The sequence below is a fragment of the Crotalus tigris genome, unplaced genomic scaffold, assembly GCF_016545835.1.
Source record: "Crotalus tigris isolate CLP2741 ecotype Arizona unplaced genomic scaffold, ASM1654583v1 scf7180000017672.2133156, whole genome shotgun sequence".
NCBI classification, from domain to species: domain Eukaryota; kingdom Metazoa; phylum Chordata; class Lepidosauria; order Squamata; family Viperidae; genus Crotalus; species Crotalus tigris.
Genome location: NW_024096557.1, coordinates 1541186 through 1566518, shown reverse-complemented (window position 1 = coordinate 1566518; position 25333 = coordinate 1541186). Strand labels below are relative to the sequence as shown.

Sequence of the window (25333 nt, the reverse complement as noted above, 5' to 3'; positions counted from 1 at the left end):
CAATATATAAATAAGAAGTACATGTTAGCTCCCTGTTCTATCTGATTGTCAATACACATAAAAATTATGGATGAGCTATTGTAGGGTGGGACGCAGTGGTCAAGTAGCAAAAACTGGTAGAGATTTTACTAAGATATATTTTACTGAGAAATTCTTATATAATCTTTTATGCTGTCATTCTGTCTCACAGAGTTGATTAATGACACCAAAGCATGCCATTTTATGTTTGCTTGTGGTTTTTTTTTTAAACCTAAATAATTCTTTATTCTAAAGCAGAATGGTTCACTGACATACCAACTCAATTTTCACGCCCTAGGTCTAGGTCAATCATATTTTCAAATAAACATGGTTTCTGCCAGTTCAAATGCTCAAATACAGGATAATATTTTGCAGGTGTTTATTTCTAATAATTTTAACAGGCAGTTCTAAAGGTTTGCATGAATCAGAAAATGTATTTTATTTCAGATGGAAAAAAAATATGCCCTTTGTATTTTGGAATTCTGTTGCACTATAAAGGTTTGTCTACAGTTTGGCAGACCTGAAATCCAGACCATTCAGTTTCTTTTGAATTGTGGATGAAATAAAATGTGGGATAAGTTGGGCAAGACAGATTAAATCTTATTTCTCCCTCTCTTCTTCTATGCCAGCAATACCTTTTCCTATATTAATTTAGACAACTGCTGATACCCTAGCTTTTAAGCATAGCATACCCATCTGTCCCATTTACCTCTCCAATCTTCCCAGCTCCTTTCTTTTTTCTGTCTTTTAGCCATCATTGCTGTTGGCATCCTGGGCTTCAAGTGTAGCCTATCCAATCAGTCCATCCATTTCCCGATTTTATGGGTATCCAGCTGCTAGCACTACCCTCCCCCCCCCCGCCAATATCCTTGTTCCTATTTCCTCTCTCCCCAAATGCATTTGTTATACCTAGATTAAGTGTCCTTCTATGTGTGCCTAAGCGAAACAATTAAACCAAAATCAACCATCTAAAGCTAGCAATTGATACAGAGAACGGTTAATGCATGCAATGTTTTTACACCTCTCTTTTTACATCTCTACTGAGCTCTTCACATTACTAAACGTATCTTGAAATCAATCATGTGATACTTCCAAACAGATGAATTTCTAGGACTTCTAAACATATTTCTCTCTTTAGTGGGTTTTCTGCAATTAAAAAAAGAGAGAGAAAAGCAGTTACAAGAAATCATTGAAAGGTTACAATTGAAAAAAAGGACTGTCTGAATTGCATTAATACTATGAAATGGGCTATTGAAGAATTAAACCACCGTAAAGTTTGCTTAAATATTTGTATTTTATCTCATTATTAAACACTATGTGCTATCCTATAACAGTATAGTATATTTGTTATATTAGTGCATGGAGGCATTTGTCCAATATAGATTCATGTTTCTTAGATTAATTTTATTCCTCTACTTCAATTTAATTCAGAACAAGTTTCACTGCAACCATATGCTATTAAAATTCTTGTGTATGTTTGTAACCTTCAACTGGGCAAAACAGTGCATCATAGAATAACAATTTTTGAACCAAAGTACCACAAATTGTTTAATTTACAGAATGCATCCAAAATGAAGAACACGTTATTCCTATAGGATTAAAGCATGGCAAACTTGTAACCACTTTAGTGCCACACTAAACTTCCCAGAAATCTGTAAGTTGCATGGCATAAGAGAAGATGGGAGGAACACTCTGGCCCCTGCACCCCCTGGCTGTTAGCAGGGCCCAATGGGCAAATGGTGATCAACTGTTTTGGAACTAGGGCCAAAACTTAAAATCTCTTAATAGCAGAGGGTAGCAAGTAAAGGACAAAGGAGATGTCTGCTGGCAAGTTAGGACTGGCTGAGGGCCACCAGCAATCAAAGGCTGAATCCTCGTCTCTCTCTGAAGGGACAGGACCCTTGGAGACATGCCAGGATGGAGACCAGGGATGGTCTATGGATCCCTTTGTTCCGCCTACCCCAAAGAAAGTAGTAGGCAGTTCAGCATGTCAGCCAAGGAGGTTTCAGTAGGTTTTTGCTCAGTGTTGTGAGAGAAAACAGTGCCAGCCTATATTATATATGGAAAGTAGGACGACCCAATGGGTGATGGGTTATCTAGTTTCCTTTGAAATCCTGTTGTCACAAAAGAAAGCACATGTTTATTTTATCGTTGCCCTACTTCTGAATTGCCTAACTTCATTTCCTTTTAACATTTTCAGAAATATCATGGTCTAGCAAGTCTATTTAGTCTTCTCCCAGATATATTTAAACAAATGCATTGGGTATAATTATCTGCTTGTTATGTATGCTGTTTTGGAGAAAATATATTCATAGTATCACTGCTATAGAAAGAGCATTTGAGTGGAATGCTACAATGTTTAGTTAAATATGCTGAAGCAAGATTGTTCAGTTCTGACCAAAAACAGAACCTATGAAACTAAAACTTTCATTCTGCAGCATATCCAAGTCCTTGTGTCTAAAAGTATACTCAGTATCATGTACAGTCAAAACTCATTCCCATATGCCTGAATTTAGAAGAAATATTTCACAGTTGATTGCTTAAATAATATATTTAAAATATATGTCATTGGTTTTCAGCCTTGAGAAAGATATACACTCTAGTCCTCACATCACTTTTTGCCAATTCAGGCTTTGATCATTTTAATGACATTTGTGTTTCTGATTTGTGGACTTTGAGGATCACATACTTCATCTATTAACACATCCTCATAAATAATTAGTCTCCGGTATGCATGAATAATTATGGGAAATGTTCTAGCCAAACTTAAGTAGTACTAAGTCTCATAAATTCAATAAAACTATTCCAGTGCTATATATAGTAAATTATACTCACTTTCTTGAAGCATTCAAATTATCTGAGTGGAAGAAAAACTCAGGACCTCCTATTCATTGTAGAAAAAGCTTATTGGTTTGACAGATGAATATTAACACTGCTCATATCATAGTAAACACATGGTATATAGAGACAGGAATAGGAGTTGCACACTATCTCACCATACCCCACAAAAAATAGGCTGACACTATTTGTTGTAGAGATTTTTATTTATAATTCTATCTCTTGACAGGTTTTACATGGTACCCATCTTAGACATTATGCAAAAATTAACCATTTTTATTGCTTCCAGGTGGTGTAACTTGTTGTTCAGATGCAACAAGCAACAGAGACAGCCTAAAGTTTGATGAAGAAATCAGTTATGTGGGACCATTCTGTGGCAGAGCCAGAGTACACACAGACTTCACTCCCAGTCCTTATGATTCAGACTCCCTAAAAATCAAGGCAAGATTTCTTTATTCTATAGATATATATTAATGACTTTGTGCTTTAAGCTTTTATAGATCTATTTACTAATCCTGTTGTAGTTTCTTTGCTAGTATCTGTTCACAGATGATTCCAAAGACAGTGCTATATAATATTACTTCACCTACAGCTGTGAAAGCAATAGGGGGCGTTTCACTTTTCCATACAATACTAACAAAAACAAGATGATGCTTGTGTTTGTGTCGCCAGTGAAGGAAGGTGTGATTAAGAGCTTCACTCCTGACTATGAATAACAAAGTAATAATTTTAACCTGGGGAAAAGAGACTTCTGCCTAAATTACTTTTTTTCCTGAGCTTATCAGTGATGTGAAACTAGCTGAAGGGAAAATTCACAGGCATTCCAAAAGTGTAATAATTTAATGCAAGTGTTTTCAAGTATGGGATAATCTACATGTGTTGGATCAAGTCAAAACCAATATAATGTGCTAACTCAAATACTTTGGCCTGCATTTAAAAGCATTTTTACTTGTACATGGAGATGGCAATTCTCTTTTTCTGTTTTGTCCTCCACCAATCTCTCTTCTCACCCAACTAGGATTGTGCAAATTATTTTGACTTTGAAGCAGCCACTCAGTTGTTTCCACCTTGAATCAAAATGTGTATTTCTAAAGTTTTGTTTCTAAGTTGAGCCAATTTTCTATAAATCTGAACAGTTTTTCCAGTGTTTCAGCTGCACTTGGACTATTGTTTTTGTGACTTGTGATTAGATTATTTTTTCCCAAACTTTACCTAATCCAACCCTCATAACAGCATTATAATTATATTTCTATTGGCTTGATCTGAATGGGATGATGTAGGAGTGAAATGTTGATAGCAAAGGAGGTGGGAGAAGACAAGACTAGTATTCATTCTTGAATGCCTGCCTGTGTAGTAAGTTACTGCTTGGATTGTTGTTGTTTTTTCCTTTAATTCTTTTGTACTGGGAAAGTTAAAGTTGATATAGGTGAGTAGGATGTATATTATGCACTTTATTTTGCAGGCAGTTAATTCAATTGTGTGCACTACTGTAAGTTGTACATTGTGTTACTAATGTTTACTATGGAAAATGCAAAGCTTTTAATGGTACATTCGGTTTTTTTATTTGGCTGTGGTCTTTTCACTGCATGAAAATTATAGTATCCTGTAGAGGTTAAGCTTCCTGGTGTTTTTAAAATGCAGGATCAATGTTCTTTTAAGTTAATTTCTTAATTTCTATTGAATTATAAATTTTGTATTGGTCCATGCTCTTGCTCAGTCTCTGTCTGTCTGTCCGTTTGTCTATCTATCTATCCTATTTCTTAACTGCCCATCTCCCTGTTGGCTTGGTTAATTTGTTGGTAGATCTACTTAAAAATAGAAAATATACATTAAGTATTGAGTTGCCTGTTCACTTTCCTTTACTTTTCTTTCAGTAGAAAAAACCCAGCAATATTAATCAACAATCATCTGTTATTTCGTTACATTCTTTGTTTTATATTCTATTTTTCTCATGGTCTTCTTATAGAAAGGAGATATAATTGACATTATCTGTAAAACCCCAATGGGCATGTGGACTGGACTGCTAAACAACAAGGTTGGAAACTTCAAATTTATTTATGTGGATCTGATTACAGAAGAGGAATCTGCACCCAGAAAGATAAAACCACACAAGAAAAGTAAAAGGGCCAAGCCTAATTCTCTTCAGGAATTCTTGGAGCAAATCCATCTCCAGGTTAGCTAAAACTGGAAATATGTACACTTCAGCTATTTTTCACTTTTAGTTTTGTTTTTCAGTTCTAAATTGCTGTTTATGCCCATGGCTTGCTTTAGACTAATATAGCATTTTCCTCCCCTTTGGGGGATTACTTTGTTTCAAATTAAATTAGAATTCATGGATTTTATTCAGCTTGATTGTTATGTAAATAACAAATTAGCATTCAGTATGGTTTCTTTGTTTTTTTCTACGTGTCATTCCCCCCCCAAAATTCTTGATTTATCAAATAAGTATCTATCCCTTATTTATATCAGCTAATCATCTTTGCATCCTTCACTGATTCTCAATCCTTTATCATAATTAATCAAATTAATCATGTTTTTGAGTCATTCATTTTCCATATGCACACCATAGTTTTAAACTTAAATACATGAAACTTCTGGGTGAGATCATCCATCACCATGGGTTGAGGTATCTGTAGTACGCCAACAGTATCCAACTCTATATTTCCACTCCTTGTGACCCAAGTGATGCCGTTGCTGCCCTGTTGCAGTGCCTGGAGGCTGTGGGGGCCTGGATGGGGGACAACAGTCTCTGACTGAACACTGACAAGGCTGAATGGCTTTGGGTGTATAGGGCTCCGAAATCTGGGACTTTGTCTCTGGATGGGTGGCACTACTCCAGATAGATCCGGTCTGCAACTTGGCCGTTCTCCTGGATTTGCATCACCAGCATAAAGAGTAGGTGACAATTATGGCTATGAGAACTTTTGCAAAAATTTCAAGTTGTGCATCAGTTTCAGCCTTTCCTGGATCAGGAATCCCTGTGCTCAGTCATTCAGGTCCTAGTTATCTCACAGTTGGATTATTGTAATGCATTCTACATGAGGCTACCCTTGAACAGCATTTAGAAGCTACAGCTGGTGCAGAGTGTGGTGGCACGGACAGTTCTAGAGGCCCAAAGAAATTGCTCATGTAATACCATTGATTGCCAGTCTACTTCTAGTTGCAATTCAAGGTGTTGGTAATCATCTTTAAACCCCTTCATAGCATGGGTCCAGGCTACTTGAGAGACCATTTCATCCTACTGGGATTAACCCATCCTACCCTTGCTGGCAGAGAAGACATGCTGTGAGACCTTCTCAGCCTGATTATTCTGGCTAGTGGGGTCCAGGAGAAAGGCCTTCTCTGCCACTGCATCTGCCCTTTGGAACATTTTGCCCCCAGTGTGAGTTTGGTCCCAACCCTCCTGACCTTTCATAAGGGCCTAAAGACCTGGCTCTGCCAGTTAGTTTGAGGCTCCAATGAGGGAGCATCACAGTAGAAGTGGTTGCTCGAATAACATATTCCCCCCTCCTCCCACCCTGTCTATCTGCAATTGGATCATAGTGTTTGTCGGTATTAGTATATATATTCATAGGGTGAGAGGGTGGGAGTAGGTAGGATCTGTTAATAATCTCTCTCTCTCTCTGTGTGTGTGTGTGTGTGTTTGTGTGTGTGTGTATGTGTTTGTGTGTATGTATAGCATGCAACTATCACCAGTCTCTGGATTTCTGCTGTCATATACGCCTACATAGTCTAGATGATACCAATTCCTACATCCTGATATATTTTAATTCGTAATTGTATCTATACATTCACTTTCTTGCATGTCTTCATTATTTCCACTCTAGAAAAATATCTTAATTCTAGTATATCCATTATTTTCTCTTGTTTTTACAATCAGTCTACATTTTTCTTTCCTGTCCTTTCATTTGATAATTTGTGTTCTTTACCATATGTTCTCTTACATTCTAAGTCTCATTTTTCCATATGCTGTAGTCAGCAATAAATGACCCTGTAGATATTTACCTATACAATTAATTAAGGCTTTCACAAAACTCTTTTTAATATAGAAGGTATATAGTAAGTTACTAGCATTAGTTATATTTGTGCTATTTATGCTAGGGATAGTATTGATGGGTTTCGACACGTTTTGACCAAAACATCACAACTTCAAAGAACTTTATTTCAAGGATGATAATGTTATTATGTACAAATTAGGATGTACTCTTTTAGTGATTGAAATTATGAAACACTGAACTAATGGTAGATATGACCAGTTCTCAAAATTGTGGGCATTGCAGTACCCTGTGGTCACATTACCAAAATTCATGCACTTGGCAACAGCCCACCTGCTTTTATGATTGCAGCATGTTTTTCAACTCCCCCCCCTCCATCTCCCTCACTCCTCTCTGCCCTTTTGGCCATCCTGCACTCCATGAAAGTAAATATCAATCTTTATTACAATTGAAATTTTAAATGTTTCCCTTCTAGGACTATTTATCAACCCTTTTGCTAAATGGCTATCAGACATTAGAAGATTTGAAAGATCTACATGAAAAGCATTTAATTGAACTTAACATCAAAGATCCAGAAGACAGAACAAGGCTACTTTTAGCTATTGAGAATCTGCAGGACTCTGAAAGTATGTGCTACATTTCTGTAAAAAAATAATACTGAAAGTTGTATATATACTACACAGTTGTAGATGTGACTCACAGGGCTTTAATATATTGCATGATCTGTTTACCATTTTTTAAGAGTGAAAGAAACCACAAAAATATTTTTAAAATATGTAAATGACAGTGTAAATCACTTAACTATTGTAAAGAATATATAAATATCACTGTAAAGATCAAGTTCATTTGTCACTGGCATCAATGACAAATTTCTTCTTTATTTTAATTGAACTATTCTGTGACTTGCTAAAGTTATCTTAAGGATGAAAGAATAGCTTTCCATTATTCATTGGAAATGGTGAAGGAGTATGTATTTCTCAATAACACTATGAATTATAATATTGAGAATTACACTTCCAGAGTTACCCTGTTTTCCCATCGCAGGCATGAGATGCACTGCTGAAGGAAATGGCATATTTGCTCCAATATTTTTATTAAGAAAACCATACAGATATACATAAACAGAACAATGACAATATGCTATTGTAGATGAGTCACTTAGGGTGGAAGATATCCAATGAGTTGCTGGGGAAGTACAGAAGGCAAGTATGAATAACATGGGTGTTTGTAAAATGGCTGAATTAAAGCTGAAAGGACATCTAGTTGCTGATTACCCAAAGACAATAGGAAAATTTGATGCTATAAAATATGTACATAGTCATTTATAGTGTAAGCTAAGGCAACCTTAATTTTATCAGCACAGAAATATCAAGATGAATATTTAAACGCTGAGAATCAACAAACTGAAATGGACTGGAATATGTCACAACAGCAGAGACCTCATCAAATTCTCTACTTTGTAAAGAAAATCATAGAAGAAAGGGAATAGCGACTGTTATTAACAGAACTGGGTCAGAGGTAGTGCTCATATCCAACACCAAAAATATTTACATGATCTTAGGGTGTGGATGGGCATTTTTCCAAATTAAAAAAATGCATTTTTCATGCAAAAATGGGCATTTAAAATTTTTGCAAATAAAACCTTTAGATTTTATATAGATTTCTGCCAGACATGGAGTGAAAGCTGCCATTCTTAGGGCTCGAAGAATGGCCCATGTGACACCCTTGCTCTACAAGCTGCATTGGCTTGCAGTCTGTTTTAGGGTGCAATTCAAGATGGTGATAATTACTTTTAAACAGGGGTCTTCAAACTTGGCCCTTTTATGACTTGTGGACTTCAACTCCCAGAATCTGAAGCTTTTCATGGCATGGGTCCAGGCTACTTGAGGGAGCATCTCATCCCACTGGGATTGTCCTGCCCCACCTGTGCTGGCAGTGGAGGCATGCTGCAGGCCCTGTCAGCCCGATTATTCTGGACATACAATGCTTACATTTTGCAAATAAAACTTTAAGATTTTATATAGATTTCAGCCATACATTGAATGAGAGCTGCCATATATACACTGGAGTCATAACCAATTTCAACTTCCTAGGCTCCAAAATGTACAGGGATAATATTTATGGGCATGAAATAAAGAGATGAGTGCTGCTTGAGAGAAGGATGTTAGTTTGGCATAATTCTTCATGAACTTCTAGATTGAAAAGTCAATTTGTTTTGTTGGTGTTTATTTCTAAACTTCCTGGAGCTGGAATTCTGATGGCTATTATTTCCTCAGACGATCATAGTCTTAAAGTCCTTGGGCAAAATCTTGCATCAGATATATATATTTTTATGTTCTTTTGCTGACATTGTACATGTAGCAGGAGACATGTATTCAGATTTTTAAAAATGAAGTCCTCAGTGGCAAAGTGGCTTCCAAATTGCTAAAGAATAATAGTTCTTTAACTTTATAGATTAGTAATGGAGACTAACATACACTAAATAAATAAACAAAGTAATGGAGATGTCTAGAAAAGAAAAGTATGTGAAGATGCATAATAGGTTGTTTACTGAATTAATTGTAATGAAAGAAAGGCAAGCCAATATATTCTTGGGGTTAACATTTAGCAGAATAACTAATTCTGCATGACTTTTGCAAAATTGCAGCACTGAAATCAAACCAAGTGGAAAATTGGGTTGAAAAACCTGGACATCTTTGGTGTAACTAAATATTGCATTTGAAATCAACTTTCCAAGGTCAATATTTATAATTCTGCCTGCTAAAAATGATTGTTCTAATTAAAATTGATTATGTGTACTGCTTAGAAATCAGAAGCATAATTTTATAAGATGGCTAGTTATCGGCTAGAAAAAAATATACCAAAATACTCAGAATCAAGCTTAGCCTTTCCTTCAATATATAAATGATCATTTGTATAAAACTGGATGGGACAATGTTCTCAAAAATTTGGAGGCTTATGTTTGTTTTCCTTAAAAAAGAATTTGCAATGCTGGATTGACATAGGGTCTAATTATGATATGGATTATCTTTGTGTCCAAAAGTTTAGACTCTTGGATTTAATTAATTTCACTGAAGAGATAATAAATTTATATAACCAATCACTTTAATACTGATTATATTCAAAATAAATACCAAAAACTAATAGAAATAAGTATTTGTGTTATTACAAAATACAGGTTCTTCCATAGAAAGTAATATTACATTCATAAAGCTTTTAAAATTAATACATTAACATAAAATGTGGTTCTAAATTAATATATTAGCATAAATGTGTCTCCAGGCTTCAACTGGAATTCATTTTAGAAAGACTAATCCTACCGGGGAAGCATATTTTTGCAAATTCTTCTGATTCAGTCAAGCAGAGTTCCTGATATCCATGATAATGTTCTCTGCACATGTCCTAGAGAAATTCATGGCACTTCACTAATAAAATTTATTAACTAATTCTATGGCAAAACCTTTCACCTTCTGCAGGAAAAAAATGGTTTATCTAGGACATTATGCATGCATCATGAAATGCATACTGTCATTGTTTTTATATTGCCCATAATTGTAAGTTTGCATACTAAACAGTTCCAAAACAAGTGAATCACCTTATGGTATATCGCATATACATCACATCTGCAATCACAACAAAGCTATGTCATAGACCTATTTAGTTGTAAATGAGCCTGAATTTCTAGAGCTTCATTGAAGTCAGGAAAAGCTGCAACAATTATACTTACAATATCACGTAAGCTAGGAAATCACACATTAAGGGGAAAAATAAGTTTCAAGGGTAAACCAAGGGTAAAAAATGCATACAATGAATATTTATAATAAAGGCCCTGTCAGAATGTATGTATCAGCTTTATATTTCTTCAATATCCCCATTCTAATCCTATAGACTAAAGTAGTATAGAATATACATGTCAAAATGATGCATATCATAGACTCTGCTTGCACTATCTTATATAACTCTGACCAAAAGCCATTTATCTTTTATGAAACTGTTTTACTTTAGGGAAATTACATGACTTCTACAAGTTGATAAGATAGTACATTCTGCTGATTCAGCGACAATTAGTAGTGATTTTAAAAAAAGAAAACTGATTTCTGTATCCTGAACCTTTAACTAATATTTTACAGATTAAAACTGACATTTGCCATTTGTGGTAAAAATGGTTTAAATCAAAATACACATAGCCATATGAAAATATTAATGTGTCACATCTTTGAGAAATTCAGTCCTGCAGTAGAAAGGTTCAAACTGTAGCCTGAGAGCACAATTGATTCACTGAGAATAGAATCATATTGGCCAACTGGTTGTTACCTTCTTCTTGACAGTGATTCCCAGTGACAGTGATAGTCACTTCTCTCACCCCAATTCACCATTAGGCTCTGTGACAAGTAGGCTAAAAAATAGAATTCTTTATCATATTATGCATTGTTAGCTTTCTTATAAGAATAACAGGAAGCAACCATGCAGAACAAGCCTTGGGAACAATAATAGTCTCCTTCTAGATAGTACTATTATATTTTGCTTTGAATAGTATTGCTTATTACAATCTTTCTTTTTTGGGGGGAGGGTCCTCTATTTAGTAGAGGAATTCCTTTCAAAAGTGCCAAAGATATCTTTGGAGTAACTATTTAGGATTTAATCTTGGATTGCATGATATAGTGGCTTTATACTACTTTTTAAACATTTTGGCTAAGGTAAACTTTAGTGGTGAGCTTCACTTTCTAGGATTCTTGATCAGAGGTTCTCCCTGCAATGTTTTAAAATATCATAGGTACATCTGAGACATCGATCTTCAAATCAGTCTAGCTCCCAGGCTTTACAGCAAGAGGGCTCTTCCAAAAGGATATAGCTAGCCTCCTACATCTTCACCATCATTATTCTGATACCTTGTTGGGTCTTCACTCTGGCTGCCCTCTGCTGTTCTACTACAAAATGTGGAGGCAGCCTGCAGAGGCCTTGAACAATATGCTCCTTTAATCAATCAATCAACCAATCAATCAATTACTATCCTGCCTTCATTGTTTTTACAAATAACTCAAGGCAGAGAACATATCCAACACACCTTTCTCCTCCCATTTTCTCCACAAGAACCCTATGAGGTGAGGTGAGCTGAGAAAGAATGACTGTCCCAAGGTCACTCAGCTGGCTTTCATGGCTTAGATGGGACTTACTCACAGTCTCCCAGTTCCTAGCTTGGTGCTTTAACTACTGGACCAAATGACCTCTATATAGAGAATCCCACAGGACTTGATCCATCCTATCCTGGAGAAATTCCCTGTGATTCAATAAGAAACTTTTATTTCACTAATGGAAGAACTTTGTATGCTATTTTATGCTTTTTCTCAGGTCGGGTTGAAGTAGCTTTAATCTCTAGCTGACTAGGTATTTGTTTTTTTTTTTATTTTTTAGATGAACAAGACCAGGAAACAGAACCAATGCCACAGATGTTAAACCCTAACCTCAGCCTTAACAAACTACAATTAAATGAAAGAGATTCTGGTTGTTATATCTCACCAGAAATGTCAGACAATAGTAAAGAAGACCTTGATGCAGAAAATCTGCCTGATGTCATCCAGAAAATTTCCATCACTGAATCAGATTGAAACTTGTTTACATTTTCAGCAAATTATTAATACTTATTTGGGAGTTTCAAGAAATGCACTGAATTGATTTGTTTGTACAAGAATACAATAATCATAGAGTACATTATTAATTTTGAGACTGTATTTCATTTCATCTTTTATCAAATTTTACAAACAAATAATATAAATGTTCCATACTATTATTTGCAATTTTCCTAAAATATACTAATTGGATTTTATACAGAATTCATATAAGAAATTATATTTCTACAATATGAGAATAACATTATTTTATAATTTTACCTAACATTTAAATATTTAAATTTAAATATTGTAAAAATGTATATAATTACTATCTAATTTGAAAAAAAAAACTATTTAGCTATCCTTTTAATCTAATGCTATATTTCTATAAAATACTTTTCCTAATACAATTAAAGTGTAACAAATTATTTTTTTTCATAAAAATATTGCTATGCCTATTTTAATTGATCCACAATGAAGAATGATGTATAATCAGTTAAAACAGTTTCTTTTGCTATAAATCAATGTGTGTGTGTGTGTGTGTGTATGTATGTGTGTATATATATGTGTGTGTGTGTGTGTATACAGACACACACACACTTTGTCCATATGTTTATTTTTTTCCTATATATTTCATTATATTCTTCACAGTGTAGAAGATTATTAGCAGCAAGTCTTTTTCAATATGTGTGATATACAAATAGATATTTAGTATATATTTATTGCCAAGCATTTTTTTAAAAAAGTACATATTGTCTATTTCTCAGTACTATTACATCAGCTTTATTTTGTAATGATATACAGTATAAATATTTTCTTGCAAAATAAATCAAGTATGTGGTGTGAAGTCAATGTCAACACTTTAGTGACCACACAGATAGACTTGTCTAGAATGATCTGTCTGGCTCCAGCTGCTAAGCATTTCCTAACATGCTGCTGCTGTAGCTATGTCCACCCATCTGATACCGGACATCCTCTTTCCTTTCACCTTTCCAGCGGTATTGATTTCTGGACCATTGCATAATGTGTCTAAACTATGACAAAGTGAGCCTGTATGTACTTTAACTGATAACAGAATATTGCTTTGTTCTTTGATCCATATGTTTTCTTTCTTGATAATCTATGGTATTTTCAAGAGTTTCCCTAACACCAAAGTTCAGAATAAAATAATGTCACTGAATTGTTGTAATGTAAAGATTTTTCTTAGAGAGGCTATAAAATAGCCAGATTTTTCACTGGAAGTCTATTTAAGTTCTGTAATCACACAACTTTGAACAAGTCAGGTGAATTAATTTTGCTAACTAGTTTGCATAAAGTTCCTTTAGTCTGATTTGTCTCAATTTTTCCACATCAAAATTGAACTATTATACTAACATTTATAGCTAAGAAGATGTACATTAGTAGAGTCAAACAAACATAAATTACAAATAGCTCTGCAAATAATATATTGTGATATTTGTCCAGAAGAAAAAATAGTGGAGGATAAAGCATAGAAATAAAGCTCTACAACTTAATAAAATGGATTTCAAATTGGATTTGAAATGAACAATAAAGCATATTTTCAATGTTTACAAGTGCAAATCATGTAGGGGAGAAAGTTAGTTTTTGTGATCTATTCACTTTCTGACCTTACTTGTTGAGTTAGGTTTATCTAAAAGCCTGTTTAGCTTCAGTTCTGTTAAAAATTCATGTAGTATCACCTCATGATTCCACTATCTTATGTCTTTATTTTAGTTTGCATAAATTGCTGCAGTATTTTGAAGAAACTGGAAAGTTCATAAAGCCCCTGTTTAAAAGTTTAGGGAATGTGATTGGAAATATCATTTCTCCCTGAGAATTGTTACCAACCAACTTAAAAATATTGAGATGATAGCCAAAGCGTAACCTATTGTTCTTAAAAGCAGAATAAAAGGAAAGTGTTCTTGTTTTCATAAGAAATCTCTTGTTAAATGTATGTTTTCACTATAAGCCACCCAGACTTAACTTAGGTGAGATGGGCCATCAAGAAATTAGATTTACTTATACTTTACTCTTACTATTGCACTCATTAGTTAACCAAAACTGTAAAACTGTAACAAAAGAGTTCATTGATGACAAATAGCAGTCTAATCAGGACTTATGTTCAACTTCTATAGTAGTTCAATCATATCTCTTACCTATATAGAATTGGTCATGCCACTGCCAGTTTTTACTTATTTTTACTAGAGAATAAAATAATACAAACTAAATAAGTCAGATGTTTTCAATAGTTAAAATGTTTTAATGTGGATTCTGCATTTATTTTATCTGAGGCATGTCAAAGACTGCAAAAAATAATTGGAATGGGACAATAAACTAGCCAGAACTGAAAGAAAAACAAAAAGTGGTTTTATTTTAATTAAACTGAGCTAGGGTTATATTTGGTTAATACATACTATTATATAGTATGACTATTCCCCATGTATTTAATAATCCCATTCATCCCATTTTTGTCCCATTAAAATTATAATTCATTGGCAATTGTTAGAGAAGCTATGGAGTATATATTAAACTTCCAATAAGGTCTAATTCCAAGAGCTCAGTTTGGTCAGATCTCTGATATACAAATGTTTATTGTAATTATCATAAGCAATTTAATAAATAAATGGCAGAAGCATCTGCAGCATGTGTTTTATTTGGGAAGGAGTAAAATGATTTATAAATAAGGCCCAGGCAATCATTCTTATGCAAGGATCTCAAATCTGTACACTGCATGCAACCCTCTGAATCATTTTCTTTTGTAAGCAACAACACCCTAGGACAGATGTGGTACAGAATCAGGTAGACCTTGAGAGGAAATATGTTGTCTTAGAATGTGATTGCATCCTTCTTCCATTAACCTTGGTTGATCCCATTCCAAAAGCGCTAGTTATTTTTATGGAAGAACAGGTAAAAAGATTTGTGGCTATCACTCTGTGCAAAAGATCCTCTTTAGGAATGGGATATGTCTAGGAAGAAAAAAAGAAAATCTGTTGGAAGCAAAGTATATCCTTTCCTAAATAGCTGATAAAAAAGGTATGAAAAATCAAGGTGGAAGTGCAGAAAAGCAAAGGAATATTAATTTGTGTATCCCTTAATTTCCTAACTTTTTAAATTTCATGTTTTGATTTACTGTTGAATATTTGAGACAAAGGTAAATGAATAGTGAAATCCATATTGAGTTCAGCTATGGAGTTCATACATGGAATCAGGACCAGAGGGTTTTTTTAATTGTTATTTTATTTGTTTAATGCGTAATGTTGTATTCTTCATTTTCTTGACTTTTGACTCACTTGGACTTTTGTATCAATATTTGAAAAGCCTTCAGTATTGCATGGATTAATAGTCCTTATGTAGCCTTCATGATTATTTGAGTTTGAAGCCTCTATGTTCAAGTGTTAACCATTTAGCTGAAAGGATTATCTTCAAATTGTACAAATGAAAGTCCACGTAGAACTCACCTAATTAAAAACTATTCAACTGAAAATCCTATTTATCAGAAATGAATGTTTGTCCCATCAATACCATCAACAAACTATTTATATGCGCAGCTAGCAATAAGCAAAGAGAGCTTCACATGAATGTCAATTAATTTAATTTGCTTTTCAAATAAACTGGCTCTCCATGTGTGCAGTTTAAGTACTATTCTGTGTATCCATCATATAAAGGTCAATTAACCTCAATTTCAGTTATCGGTCTTGAATAAAATAACCCCAACTGAGAAGCTATTGTTTTAATATCTGCTATTGGGACAGAAATGCAAAAATATGGGGAGAGACAGCTTTCTTCCCAAAATGTTTCATTTTGGAGGGATATGGACAAAGCATTCATTCATTCATTCATTCATTCAATCAATCAATCAAATTGTTTTATATTTCCATTGTGCATTCTCTTCAATTTTAAAAGATGTCATTGTTTAGTACATACCATATCAGAAGAAAGTTATATACAGTATTTTGTGCAAAATGTAAAGTTCTACTATAAGAAGAGTTTGAGATATAGTAATTCATATTTACACTAACACTTCTGTTGATGGAAATGTTAAAGATAACATGGATAATTCTAATTCTGTAAAATGTTTTAATCTTTAGCCTTGGATTATTAGCATTTAAAGTTGATATAAAAGTGTTTGCAATGCAAGAGAAGCTTTGAAAGCTCTTGTATGGAATCATGCAAGCAGCACTAATTGAAGGCCCATCAGTGGTTTAGAAATAATTGAACCAAAAGTAATTGGCTGAAGCCAGGATTACTGGTTTGGGAATGCACCAATTTTTAATACTGTAGACAGGTACTTAGAAAGCACACTTGACTGGAAGATTAGTTCATCATTATCTCCTGTGCTGACTTTGCTTCTGTACATCAGCAATTCCTTCGCTAAAACATAGCCATGCAGTTATTGTTCAGTGATCACATAATATTATGTAACTTCTTTCAGCAACTAGTATATTACCCAATTTAAGTAATGGCTGCCTGGTGGCTCAACTGACTGCTGCATTTAAAAAGACACAGATGAGTTAGTATACTTCTGATCATGAAATCAGTCTTCTATATTCTCCCCTCTAATTACTATCTTCCAAATCCACTCATCTCTAAATACACTACATACCCTACCTTCTTGCTTCTTCTGGAAATGGAAAACAACTTTTTATGTTTGTCTATGAAGATTCTCAGTCATCCAGGTCATGGTTGTCCCAAAGGTGCTTTTTCAAAAGGCAACTGGACTTTGTTTTTCTTTGAAGAAATTTCTTCAGTTCAGTTCTTAGTCAGAACTACAAGCTCAGCAAGCATTAGTATATTTTCAAACTTAGTCTTACTTTTTCTGAATTCTTTTTTCATATCAAAGTTGATGCCATTCAGTTTTCAGAGAGTTGTGCTAATGAGAAACTAATTTCCTTTACAAAATTCCTTTCCAATATTCCATTTTGTTGCTAAGAATAAAAACTCCCTACAATGCATTATTTAAGATTTCTTATTAATTGGCAAACACTCTAGTGAGCCATCCCAGTAGACTGATAGCTATTTGAGAGAAGATGGTATGATTAATAACTCATGTCTTATACTTTGATAAGGCTATGAGAAATATGCTATCTAAGGCAGCCAGTTTGGATTGAGGCAATACCTCCTACAAAGCATCATCATGGTCTTGTGGAACAACATTTTGATTAGCTAAGTGAAAATGAATCATAAATGTTGGCATACAGTTATGGTACAGTTTTTATCCAAGGAATGATCAATTGGTTGCAGAGTTAATGAAACATTAAAAAAGAAGATCAATGGAAGACATTATATCCTTATAAGACAAAGATGTTCTGAAACTCAAGGCCTTATGTTCTCCACCATCCTCATCAGGCACGGATTGCAATTACAAAGATATGGTAATTGGTAGCATTAAATCAAGTCCCTGAATGAGATCTGCTGTCACAGCAGCAGTCCTTCACTGAAAGCTGGCAAAGAAATTCTCCCTCTTTCCCCTGGCACAGCAGGAACATCAGCCAGTCACTGGCATGCAAACAGGCTGCATTTTCAATCTGTTATAACTATACCCTCCTGAAGCAATTTAGTTAATTATTGGAATCAGTCTTTTATAAAGAATCCCACATTTTCAAGTTATTTTCTTTAACTCAAAAATAGTAATGCATTTATATAGGCAAGATTTAGTGAGGCAAAGATTCAGAGAAATAGAAAAGACTGACTTAAAACTGTAGTCAACTCTACAGTATATGTTTACTTGAACATTGGGCGCAATCTAACAAAATGAAATCCAATGGTGAAAAAAGTAAGGTTCTACATTTAGGCAAGAAAAACCAAATGCACAGGTATAGTATAGGATAGGTGGTACCCTGCTCAATAGTAGCAACTGTGAGAGGGATCTTGGAGTCCTAGTGGACAATCACTTAAATATGAACCAGCAGTGTGCTGCAGCTGCCCAAAAAGTCAACACAATGCTAGGCTGCATTAACAGAGGGATAGAATCAAGATCATGTGAAGTGTTAATACTACTTTACAATGCCTTGGTAAGGCCACACTTGGAATACTGCATCCAATTTTGGTCACCACGATGTAAAAAAGATGTCGAGACTCTAGAAAAAGTACAGAGAAGAGCAACAAAGATGATCAGGGGACTGGAGGCTAAAATATATAAGGAATGGTTGCTGGAATTGAGTATGTCTAATTTAATGAAGAGAAGGACGAGGGGTGACATGCTAGCAGTGTTCCAATATCTCAGGGGCTACCACATATAAGAGGGAATCAAGCTATTCTCCAAAGCAGCTGAAGGCAGGACAAGAAGCAATGGATGAAAATTAACCAAAGAGAGAAGCAACCTAGAACTAAGGAGAAATTGTCTGACAGAACAATTAATCAGTGGAACAATCTACCCCCAGAAGCTATGAATGCTCCAGCACTGGAAGTTTTCAGGAACAGACTGGACAACCATTTGTCTGATATTGTATAGGGATTCCTGTCTGAGCAGGGAGTTGGACTAGATGACCTCCAAAGTCCCTTTCAACTTTATTGTTATTATTATAAAAGTAAATCCATAATAGTAAGTCCAACAATTGAGAAAAATGGGCAAATATACAGAATTATATTGGACAGTCTGGTTTGACCTTCAGCCAGTTTTATTCTCTGGCAAGTTTACTTTTTGACCACCTTTTGATTTGTTCTGTTTTGTGACCTCTCCCATGGGAGCTGCAAAAGTCAAAAGTACCACTAGATGGAAGCAAAGTTTCTCCAAGTGTCTTGTGGAATGATCTTGGAGACAGAAAGGATATGAACAGGCACGAGACAGACCTGGCTGGTCACTAAGGAATTTGGCTAGTGACCTAAGCCAGAAGAAAATGAATAAGAAAAAATAAACAATTGAATCCCAAGCAAGCTTCTCCTTTGTCTTTATGGCTATAACTGCAAGTGAACTAAAATTACTAAGGAAGTTAATGCAAGTATGAGGAGGAAACAAAAGAAGGTTGTACGAAAAATTGTGTGTATATGTGAGCAAACTTTTTCTCTGTGTGGATAAGAAAAAAAATATACTGGCAAGTTCATATCTATTTTACTCGTAATTGTTATAGATTTCTTTGGTTGGAAGTGCCTTAAGGTCTCATTGGTATTATTATTATTTTTGTTATGTCTTCATTTCATGTCCTGTTTTCTTAGGTATTATAATTGCCACCCAACCTAAAACAGAACTAATTACTAACTTTTTAAACATGCAATGTGATATTTCTTTCTCTTTTTCTCTCTCTTCTCTATTAAGTTTCTGCCTTGATCTTAAAGGTTTCTGCACTAAAGAGTATCTGATAATCCAAACATGACAATGTATAAAATCAAAGCAAACTCATCTTTTAATTGAATAATGCTTGGCTGAATCTAAACATTTACACAAATGATTATTAATTAAAGTTATGTTTGATTAAACTGTTTTATTTTCTGTTTCCTTATCTCTTTTGTTATCTGGGCACAACAGTCTTGATGTGTTACATCATGCCTCTTAGATAAATACACCCCCCCCAAAAAAAACCTGTTTTTCAGGTTGATCAAGATCAAGACACATGACATATTATGGATGACCTCATATTATGACCTCATATTATGGATGACCAGATTCAAATTTGTGTTAAATAATTGTTAAAATTATTACATCTTTTCTACCTGAAGGATTTTATACAACATTTCTAGTCAATGAGGCATAGGTTTGATGAAATAAAATACTTGAGCTGAAGACAATCACACTATCTCAAAGAAAAACATACCCATTTGATGCCATGATGTACTTTTCAGATTAGGGCAGTGCTTCTCAATTATTTTCTGTCATGCCCCCCTAGGAAGAAGAAAACATTTCGCGCCCCCCGCGCGACTGCAAAATTTTTTTTTCTGTACAGAGGACCGATTTCCGGGTCTAAAAGTCACACGGGCGGGTTTGGCCAATCAGGATAGAGCATCATGTCTATCCAATCGGGTCCTTTGCATTTGTCACGTGCGTTGGCAGTCATGTTGTCCTCCGCGTCAGGCTGCCGCTTGCGAGTGAGTCGGATGATCCGATCTAGAAATCCAATATGACAGTATTTGCCGAGGTCAAACGAGCCCCCCTTTACGGAGCCTCGCGCCCCCCCTGGGGGCGCGCCCCACTATTTGAGAAGCACTGGATTAGGGTAAGGAAGAGTTTAATCTCAGCACACTTTGTATTCATTTAAAGAATTCTGGTTTGCAGACATTATTATTTATATATCATCCAATAGCTCCTTGGACAGGAAAATGGTTTCAAGCAGCTCTGAGTAGATGTGAAATATTACCATCATGTTTTTTTCTACTTCATCCCAACTCACCTGCATATGCTATTCTGAGCATTGGGACGCAGACCGAAAAATGTTAATAAATAAATACATATTTAATAGAGACCAGCACTAGAATTAATCACTATAGCCCTTTGACTGACCCAGCTGTCTATTGATAATTGTGCCATAATATATATAGCTGGTTTTGACAATAGAAACAAACTGTTTGCAAATAATAACTTGAATAGCTGTCATGAACTGGGTATTCACACAGGACTTAAATTGGGTACCTTTGGACCAATCGGTCTATCTCAGCCCAACCTATCTCTTAGAGCTACATTTCTAAGTTTAAAATGAGAAGAGAGTCCTATAAATGTTATGGGCTATAAATACCATAAAGAAACAATACGGATGCTTGTCCCCATGATTTGAATGTCATTGCCAGCAAATTTGTGCATGTGTCATCTCTTCATCTTTTAAAAAAATGGTAAGATAAAATATTATTTATTTACAAATTAAAAAGTATATACCCTGAGCAGAACAGGTAGCCATGTGCATAAGTAATTTTCTGCATATTTTTTCTGCAAAACTGGAAACTTGCAAATACAGTATGACTTTCCTTATAGAAAGATAATTGTTCCATAAAGATTGTGTCATTAACCCAGCTCTTTCAAATGGATTTTTATGATCAAAAGAAAAGAGAAGGAATGCTAAAAATAATAACTGATTGGAAAGGTCAGCATAGTATGAAAAACTGCTAGCATTTGTAGCACTCTAGGGTTGAAGACGGGATGAGAAAAGTCTCTGAGGATGGTAGGTTATTAAAAACCTTCTTGAATGAAAAAAAAGCTACAAAAAAAGGAACAACATCTGAGAGAACTGACATTTGTAGCCATAGCAATAATTTTGCAAGTGACTAATCAGAAAGAGTCGATAATCAGAAAGATGTTCTCTGAAGTGAACACTGTTAAATTATTTCAGGGAGGAAATCAATTATCTCCAAGACAGCTATACCTCCCCAGCTCAATATCCAAATTTATGACAGCTGTGGCAACTACAGAATGCTGAAATTTGAAACCTTTCAGCAATGAAATCACTTTGGTTTCTTGAGTAAACTGATAGTTATCTTGCATTATATAACGAACTTTTAAAACATGTCTGCGTGTTGTCCATAAAAATGGAAAGTAGAAATCACACTTTAAACGAACAAGAAACTTAAGTAGAATCACTAGCATTTGATATTGAAACAAATTCTGTTTTACATGAAAAAGTGTGTTTTGGAATTGATAAAATGCTCCAGGGTTCCCAATTCCATGTATAGATGATTTATGCATCTGGAACTTCTTTTATAATGAATAAATATTTTTGAACACAGAGAGGAGATCTGATGACAATAGGCAAAAATGCTTTTTTAAAAATACATATTTTCAGGTTAATTAGGAGTTCAGATACTAAAACAGACATTCCTCTTCATATTTTTTTATTCTCAACAACCATAAAAAGGACAGTTTTGATATAGAAGAGCAGATTTGGAGAGGGGGGAACCAATAACATAACTCTCCTTAATTTCTCTGATTAAACTGGAGAAACGCTAAGAATGCTTATACACAACTTTAACTTATTTATTATTTTATACACATATGAGGGATTTAAAAAGGGAGGAAATGGGAGGTTATGTTATACACAGAGAGATTAAATGAACAAATCAACTTTATATCTGAATCTTAAGATTTTGGTTTTATTTCTGTAAAGAAGCATAATCTTTTAGCCCTCATATCCAGTGACAGTGTTATAATGTTGAATTCCACAAATTTCAGATGTGTTTCAAAGTTTTTTTTAAATAATATTTTAAATTTTATCAAAATGGTGTTTTTCTAGTCATTTCAAATGTTCCTTCTAGTGGCATCCCCCACCCACCCATTAATAATGCACCCATGGAATTTACAGTTTTACTTTGATTTCATGTTTCCAGTGAAAAATGAGCATCTACTATTTTGCAAAACTTATTAGATACACAGCTGTTTTTTGATCAATTTTCACACTTTCATGTATAGCCCCAGGTTGTGAATTTCAGCTTAGTTAATAAATAAATAATTGTCAATGTATCTAAATAATTGCTCTTTCTAAACTTTTCATCCAACACAACAAATATTATACAAGTGTAATAGTGAGAACTATAATTTCTCCTGTATCAGAAAAGATGTTCTTAAAAAATGGAAGCCTTGCATAGTATGAAGACTGCACAAAAACATATGCTGTGCCAAAGAGAGGCATCAGCAAGCATCCTATAAAATATAAGGGTACAGATTATACCTTGTTTCTTGGTCTAATTGAAGATTCTAGTTTTGACCTTTAAAGACCTTGTCCAGTATGGTGGGATCCATCAATGATTTCTTGAGAAGGGAGTGAACCAGCACTTTCTTAAAAGACAAAGTATTATCCATGTTCAAAGAAGAATTTATCCCATATAGAGCCAACCCACACAACAGCCCCTAGTCAACCAAAAGGAGAATGGATCTAAAGAATAATTGGCCAAGCTCACAGTCATAATGACCCTATCACTTCTTCAAGCCAAACAATACCATTCCTAGATAACAAGACAAGATTCTACCCCAAGCATCTGCATAAAACTACCACCATCCAACTTAGAATGGATTTGAGCAACCTTGTCTGAAAGAAACTATACAAATTCTTCCACATAGCCTTGTAGGGAGATCTCCAAGGCCCCTCTACCCAAGAGGACACATGTTATTTGAAACAAGGCTATGGCACAGCTATCTGTGGACACAATAAGGGCAGAAAAGTTATCCATCTTTAGTATATCTGTACATCATGCTCTAACTATACCTCTTTCTCTCAGAATTTCTAATATATTATACCAATAAAAATTCACTCCCTGCTTTTTATTTTTTAATAATTGCAGTTAATGCAAAATAATGATCAGTGTCAAATCTAATATTGCCTCTACTGAGATGATACATTCATTGAGTGATGGAGTTTAGTCTAATACAGCTTTTCTGCTTTCAGTTACCCTAATGCACTATCTACTATGATGTTCAAACTGAATAGCATCAGCTGAAGTGATAAACTATAGATCATTATTTAAATGAAGTTTAATTGAATAGCAAAACATTTGTTTTACATGTCAATAAAATTAGAGGAATACATATGGACAAGGAGATTCAGTTATGTCAAACAGTTCATCTAGAAATCAACGTTCTTTGTACAGACAAAAGGCTGCAACTATTTTATGAACTTACACTTGTTTAGATCTGAGCGATTTTACAATATACAGTGGCAGCAAAGATACTGTTCACACCAAGAAAACATACTTTGTGACAAAATAGTCTTATGCACAGTTTTGAAAGGATGCTTTGGCTTTTAAGAAAGCACAAGATCTGTTTTATTTCATAGGACAATTGTAAGCTATAATGATTGGCCTGATTTAATCTGTTGTCTGTAAGTGGTATTACTTTTAGTTACTTTATGTTCTGCTGCATCCTTATAAACTGCCTTGAGCCATGCAAAGCAGACAGTTTGCACATTTTGTATAAATGATTATATTAACAAATTAAATCAGACAGCCATGAAATTCCTGACAATCTTGTGTAGAGTGTCACAAATTTAATGCTTTCTGTTGTTTTGCAATTGCTACCAATAATATAGCACATTACAAAGACTCCTATAAAGTATATGGAGAATGCTAATGGGGAGTTGAGTTGAATGATAGGCTGGCAATGACATGAGGCCATGGTTATGCTTTGTCACTATACGTCAGAATCCATATCTGGGTTCTTTAGGGTTAATATTGTTTTGGGGCTTCATTCAGTTTCTTAGCCACAAGCTTCAACTTCCCTGTCTCTTGCTGACCGTAACAATATAACTTTTATTCAGCTCTTACATTCTGAATGCTCAAGGTTAACCAGTTCATCCCTTTTGTGTTAAGCATTACTGGGGTAGATTTCAGCCACCCATCAATGACTGCATGACTAGATTACAACTAATTTGCCTTTGCCATTCCATCGAAAGGAATGAATCCATATCTTTTAGATTGCGATGTCCGGTTGTATCAATTCTTTTCTGATTGTATACCTTGCTTCTTAAATTGCTTCTCTTCTGCCAAAATTAGTAGTAAGCAATATAGATAAAAAGCACACTTGGAGTGGGATGGCATATTAATTTAATAAATTATTATTTATTATTATTGTATTTCACAACTACAAGTAGTTTTCAACTTATGACCTTCAATTCACTTAGTAACCATTCAAGCTTATAATGAACCTGGGAGGGAGGTATTTACAATTTAGTTCTGAAGTTCTGAAGGCTGCCTTCCCTGTGATCATGAGACTGCATGTTGGGCACTTAGCAACTGACCCTATTTACAGCCATTTGTAGCATCCCAGGGTCGTGTTACTGCATTTTATGAGAATTCTACCAAAAACCAGCATTTACTTCCAGTTTTTGGCAAAACCGGACCATTACACTAATGACAGTGGCAGTTGCTTAATGATTGTGGCATTCAACTAACAATTGCCACAAAAAAGATCATAAACTTATGTCAGTCATGTGAATGATCTGTTTTATGACTATCATGAATTATGAT

General features: G+C 34.6%; 1 protein-coding gene across 7 annotated transcripts in view; it reads left to right on the top strand.

Annotated features, from left to right (window-relative positions):
* The window catches only part of SAMSN1 (SAM domain, SH3 domain and nuclear localization signals 1), a 125282-nt gene extending 110185 nt beyond the window's left edge, over positions 1–15097 (top strand). For all 7 annotated transcript variants that reach the window (XM_039337239.1, XM_039337237.1, XM_039337241.1 and 4 more), the window contains 4 exons: positions 3146–3297; positions 4823–5029; positions 7327–7477; positions 12264–15097. In XM_039337239.1, coding sequence (XP_039193173.1) covers positions 3146–3297; positions 4823–5029; positions 7327–7477; positions 12264–12457 — 704 coding nt within the window. In that variant the 3' untranslated portion in view covers positions 12458–15097. The remainder of the gene's footprint in view (positions 1–3145; positions 3298–4822; positions 5030–7326; positions 7478–12263) is intronic.
* The last annotated feature ends 10236 nt before the right edge of the window (positions 15098–25333 follow it).